This window comes from Elephas maximus, chromosome 25 (genome assembly GCF_024166365.1).
Source record: "Elephas maximus indicus isolate mEleMax1 chromosome 25, mEleMax1 primary haplotype, whole genome shotgun sequence".
NCBI classification, from domain to species: Eukaryota; Metazoa; Chordata; class Mammalia; order Proboscidea; family Elephantidae; genus Elephas; species Elephas maximus.
The window spans coordinates 34,235,471-34,241,470 of record NC_064843.1 but is presented as its reverse complement, the minus strand read 5'-3'; the positions used below and the strand labels follow the sequence as shown (position 1 = coordinate 34,241,470).

At 48.9% G+C, this 6,000-nt stretch overlaps 1 protein-coding gene across 1 annotated transcript in view; it reads left to right on the top strand.

The window, feature by feature from the left end:
- The first annotated feature begins 1,254 nt into the window (after nucleotides 1-1,254).
- The window catches only part of MMP24 (matrix metallopeptidase 24), a 49,755-nt gene continuing 45,009 nt past the window's right edge, over nucleotides 1,255-6,000 (top strand). The window contains exon 1 of the mRNA XM_049869537.1: nucleotides 1,255-1,589. Within this exon, the coding sequence (XP_049725494.1) occupies nucleotides 1,365-1,589 (225 nt within the window). The 5' untranslated portion in view covers nucleotides 1,255-1,364. The remainder of the gene's footprint in view (nucleotides 1,590-6,000) is intronic.

Below are 6,000 nucleotides of genomic sequence, written 5' to 3'. Positions count from 1 at the left end.
TTGACCTGACAGCAACAGATTTGGTTTTTGAATTACCAGGTAACCGTAAAACACCATTTTGCACACCCATCCCACTCAAAAAAAACCTTAAGTCTCCTCCCACCCCTAATTTGCCTTCAGAATATAACCCAAATTCATTATCCTTGGATTCATAATCTTGTACTATTTTCCTCACTTCCCAGCACTTTCCCATAGGAACCCTGTGCTCCAGAGAAGCTGATCTACTGCACCAGCCTCATCCTGTGCACCCTCAACTCCCTACCTGAAATGCCCTCTCTACTTCCCTTAGCTTGTGGCCTTTCTTTCAAGGCTTAGCTAGAGTCCTACCTTCTCCATAACACCTTTCCTGATTATCCCAGTCCTGAACTCCTGGAGCACCTTTATCCTTTTGACATTTGGTGTTTGTTGCCCTGTATTTCTTTGCACTCAAGTTTCCTCACCAAGCTGTAAACCTCTACACTTCAGAGAATCTGTCTCTCCTTTTTTTTGTACCCTAAGTAGTCGACAGCTTTGCCTATAGAAAGCATTCAATAAATATGGGTTGTTTTGGATGACAGATGATCTCACCTGGGTGATCTCTTTCCCTTTGGAGGGTGAAGGAATGAGTGTCACCTTAACTTCCCCTAAAGTCACCCAGGGTTGCCTCCACCCTTAAACATCCCTCAGGTCTATTCCTTTAGCTTCTCTATCCCTCTCCCCAGGACAGCCCCTTAGACCCTCTCCTCGGTGCCGCCCCCTTGGACTTTCTCCTTTATGGCTATTTCTTTAGCTCGTTCTCCTCCAGCCCCCATCATTACCCCAGGGTCGCTGCTCAGTCCCTCTCCCAGGTCTGTCTCTTACACCCCCTCTTCCAGTGCTACCTCCTCCGACCCTCTTCTCCGGGGGTTTTCCTTTGGCTTCGGATCCCAACCCCGGATATTCTCCCCAGAGCCATCTCATCTTTCCATCACCAGAATTATTTATTTAGCCTCTTTCCGCTCCCCAGGGCTGCCCTTCAGACCCCCTCCTCCAGTTCCACCCCTTAGACCCGGCTTCAGAGCTGTTGTTTTAGCCTCTCAGATCCCCCACCTCAGCGCCGCTCCTCGGCCCGGGCCCCAAGGCTGGCCCGGAACCTCCGCCCCCACCGGTCGGGCCGGGGCGCTGCCCCCGTGCCCCCGGCCGCCCCCCGCCGGGGCGGGGCGCGCGGAGGCGGGGGCGCGCTGGCGGCAGAGGCGGCGGCGGCGGCGAAGGCAGGCGGGCCGGGCGCGTGTCCGCGGCGCCGTGACTCGGCGGCTCCGCAGCGGCTGCAGCGGGAAGACCCGGCCGGAGCCGCCGCCGCCGCCGCCGCCGCCATCGCAGCCGGGCGGCCGGGCCCCGCCGCCGGGATGCCGAGGAGCCGGGGCCGCCGCGCCGCGCCGGGGCCGCAGCCGCCGTGCAGGGCCCCGCGCTGGAGCCGCTGGCGGGCCCCCAGGCGGCTGCTGCTACTGCTGCCCGCGCTCTGCTGCCTCCCGGGCGCCGCGCGGGCGGCGGCGACGGCGGCGGGGAGCGGGGGCCGGACGGCGGGGGAGGCGGCGAGGGCGGCCGAGATGGAGGCGCCCTTCGCCGGGCAGGTGGGGCTAGCGCGCCGGACCGGGGCGCGGGCTCGGGGCCTCCGGGCAGGGCGAGGGGCGGTGCCGGGGCAGGGCCTGGGCCAGGCCGGGCCGCGCCTGCCGCCGGGCGTCCGCGCTCCGGGACGGGGCCGGAATTCAGGGCGGGGGCTGGGAAGGGCCGCGGGGAGGGGCGCCGGGCCGGGAGCCGCTTCAGCACCGCGGACAGGGGCAGCGAGCGGGGGCGGAGCAAGAGGGTCCGGGTTGTGGTGGTGGCGGTGGGGTGTGTGGCCTGCATGACGATGTGTGAGGGAAACCGTACAACGCCTGCGAGTAAATAGTAAGCGCAGCCAGTCTGTTGTGGGTTGAGAGAAGAAACCCAGGATGTTCAAGCTGGAGAAGAGAGGACGAGGAGGGGGACGCGCGATCACTGTCTTCATATCTGAAGAGCTGTCACGTGGAGGAAGGATAGACTTGCTCTGTGTGGCCCCACAGAGGAGAACTAAGACCAACAGGGGCGGGGGTGGGGGTTGCAAGGAGGCAGATTTCGGCTCAGAATAGGAAGAAGTTTGTAACAATCGGAGCTGCCCAACCAGTGTAGGAGATGAGCTGCTCAGGGCTGGCATGTGCAGACCGGAGCTCCAGGAAGGGATTGTAATGGATACACACACAATAATAACAATAATGCTAGGTTGCGTTTACTGAGCACTCACTATGTTTCAGCCCTGATGCTATGTTTTATATGAATTATTTAATCCTCACAACTGTCTCGTGAGATAATTGCAGTTATTATCCCCATTTTACAGAGGAAGATACAGTCTTACCCAAGGTAACACAGCTCGTGAGTGATGGAGTTGGGATTCTAACCTAGGCAGATTGAGCCCAGACTCCACATTTTTAACCATGACATCATTCTGTGTCACATGAGGGGAGGCCAGTTGGAGTAGGTAATTTCCTTGGTCTCTTCCAACCTAAAGGTCTGCAATTCTAATAAATAATTCTTATATTTAGGGTTGGGACAGTGGTGTTTTGCTGGGGGAAATCTGAGTGATTGCCTAAGTGATCCTAAGATATGGAGTGTGTTTGCTGAAGTGGCCAGTCTGTTTGTTCAGAACAATCTGCTGGAACAGATACTTAGTTGAGAATGGAACTCAGAGGGTCACAAATTCTCTTAAATTTTGCACAAAACTGTATTTGTTTATATGTGCAAATGTGTGTTTTTCTAAGGGAAGTTTCCTAGATTTCTTCAGACTTTCAGAGGGATACATGACCCAAAAAAATTTTGGGTGTAAAAAAAGTCTCTTTAGTTCCAATTGGTAGCTGTCCTCCTTTGATGTTACAATTGTTGGTTGACTTTTAGTGAAAACTTTCTCCAGCCTCTTTGTGTTTTAGCTTCATCCTATCTCAAAGGAATGTGTTTCTTGAGCTTATACCCTATGCAAAGCAGGATTCCTTTGATCTCCCTAACTGTACAAGGTGAGGTGGAAAGACCTCACCTGGAGTTTAGGAAGCCTGGGTTCTCCTCCCACCTGGGCCCTGATGGTTTCTGTGACCTTGGGTCATTTCCTTGATCTCTCTAGGCTTGAATTTAACCATCTCGAACATAAAGAGAAAGGAGTCTGGGTAGTGCAGGTGGCTTATGATCGCTGCTGACCGGAAGATCGGTGGTTCAAATATACCCAGCAGATCCATGGAGAAAAAAGCCTGACAATCTGCTTCAGTAAAGATTACAGCCCGGAAACCCTATGGAGCAGTTCTACTCTGAGACACATGAGGTCACCATGAGTCAGGGCCAACTCGATGGCAGCTAACAACAACAACAGCATAAAGAGATAGGACTAGAAGATCTCAACTCTGAAACTATTGTATACCTATGATATTTCAAGCATTAAAAGGAGCCCTGGTGGCATAGTGCTCAAGAGCTTGACTCCTAACCAAAAGGTTGGCAGTTTGAAACCACCAGCCACTCCTTGGAAACTCTATTGGGCAGTTCTACTCTGTCCTGTAGGCTTTCTATGAGTCAGAATTGACTCGACGGCAGTGGGTTTTTTATTCCTTTAAGTATGTGAGAATTGGGAGAGAAAATTACACTTACCCACTCTTTTATTCTTATCAGTTTTATACGCTTTGATTATTTCTTCTCTCTTAGCCTTTGTCTTCTCAAACTTAAGCTGCCCCCTTATGACAGGACACCCCTAAAGTGGCCACATGAATCTCTGGGTCATTTTACTTGTCCATTTCTGGATCTCTTGGGCCCTAATTTTCAGTAGTTGTAAACCTGAGCATTGTTCCCAGATAGGGAGCCCTATGGTTTTGCATACAGGAAGGATAGTTTCTTCTTTCGTTTCCAGACCCCTTCCTGATTCTGCCCATTACTTTGTCAGCCTTTCTGGCCCCAACACATTGGGCCAGTCTTTAGGAAACAATCTGCAATAGCTCCTGGATCCGTTTCTTGAGTCAAAAGTGATAGCTTGGAACACAACATCCTATAAGTGGATTGTTTTTATCAGAGTGCATTACCTTACATTTCCCCCACATTGATGCTTCTCTGCCATTTTGCATCCCACTCAGTGCTTTCCTTCAGCTCAGCATTTTCCTACCTGAAAGGGCTTAATATCATCTGCAGTCCCGAAATTTTTGCTTTGCTCTACTTCTTCTGGATCACTTATAAAAAAATTTAAATCAGACAAGTCCCAGTATGGTCTCTTGGGGCCCCCTACACTGTTAATACCTTTTCATTCAGAGAAGTGACCATTTATTTCCATCAATTGTTTCCTATCTCTAAGTGAGTTCTCATGCCCTGGTAAAAACACAACCCCTAATTTTGTGATGACTTCGTTTTAAATGTCTAATATGTTGTCCCAAACTTTCCAAAAGATAGATGAACTATATCCACTGCTTCGCTCAACAATTTATGCCTTATTATCCCTTCATCGAACTCCAGTAGATCAGACGATTGAAACTTTATAGAAATGTTATTACTTTTTGGCCTTCCGATAATGTTGCTTACTCTTCTTTCTGTCTTTTAATGCCCCTTAAGTCTGATTCCACCCTACCTTCCCACTAGCTGATCTTCTTTCCCACTGCTCACCAGTATACATCCTTACTCCAGCCGAGCTTGAATCTCCTTTATCCTAAGACAAGTTACCCATGTTTCTCTGGACATCTACACATGCTGTTTCCTTCTCTACCCTACCCATCCATCTGAAACCTTTTCTTAAAGCTTCAGCTTGAGCCCTGCTTTTCTAGGAAATGTTTTCTGACTTCTCTAGTCATCATTAATTTCTCCCTTCTCAGGGGGGACACTTTGAGTCATCCCCAGTCAATTTGTCATTTAATTTTTTTTTTTAAATACTTACTGGTGGGGGGAAGAAATTGCATTTCCTAGGCAGGGCCTTCCCCAATCAAAACATTGCTTTATATTTTTAGGTCTAACACAATCCCCAACTCTCAATGCTCACCATTCTAACTGCTCATTTAATAAGCATTCAGTGATTCTACCCTTTATTCTTCATGCCAAAAAGTTACATGGATCTGAAATAGACATTCATGGGCAGACAGGTCTCAAAGTCCCTTCTAAAATCCTTCTTAGGAATCAGACTCATTGCCCACCTGTTCTTTCTTCAATGTTAATAAAGGTTATTCTTTTTGGGCAGTAATTCCACAGTCTCACCCTTGAGTTCTTTCATAACTCTTTAGGTAGGTTGTCATCTGGTAGTAGTGACATACAATACAGAGGAATTGAGAGGTGGGCATGATCTTAGAAATCTCCAAGTAAGCACATGAGGTCACTGGTACTGGTGAGCACATTGTAGCACTTAACAGATACTTCTTGAATTTGCCTGAAATGAGCTGCCCAAGGTCACAAAACTTGACAGTCGGTGATTCAGAACTAGAACTTTTTTCTGGTTTCCAGACTAATTAGCTGAAAGCATTTTTCATCATGTTTGGCTTTTGATTTCACATCTCTGATCTTTCATTACCGAGAGACCAAGCCAAAAAAAAGAAATTCATTCAGTCTATTTTCTCTGTTGCTTTCTTGAGTCTTTCTTTTGTATTTTGCTCATCAGGTGGTCCCACTGATTCTCTAATTAATTGGCTTCCTGCCTCTGGTTTATTTAAAGAGTCTCTTTCTCTTATTATTAGCTGAGTAGGATGCCCTTCAGTTTGTTTTGGCCTTCCTACTTTCCAGTTTGATTCTGAGGAAGGTCAGTATAAAAAAATAGGCAGAGAGAAACAAGACAATCTACACTGGCCGCACAAGTTTCCTAGATCCAAGACATAGTGGATTCCTTCCCCCAGTACAGTTGCTTTTTTCGTGTGTGTGTGTGTGTGTGTGTGTGTGTGTGTGTGTGTGTGTGTGTGTGTGTTTTAAGGAGCCCTGGTGGCACACTGATTAAGTGCTTGGCTTCTCACCAAAAGGTCAGTAATTCGA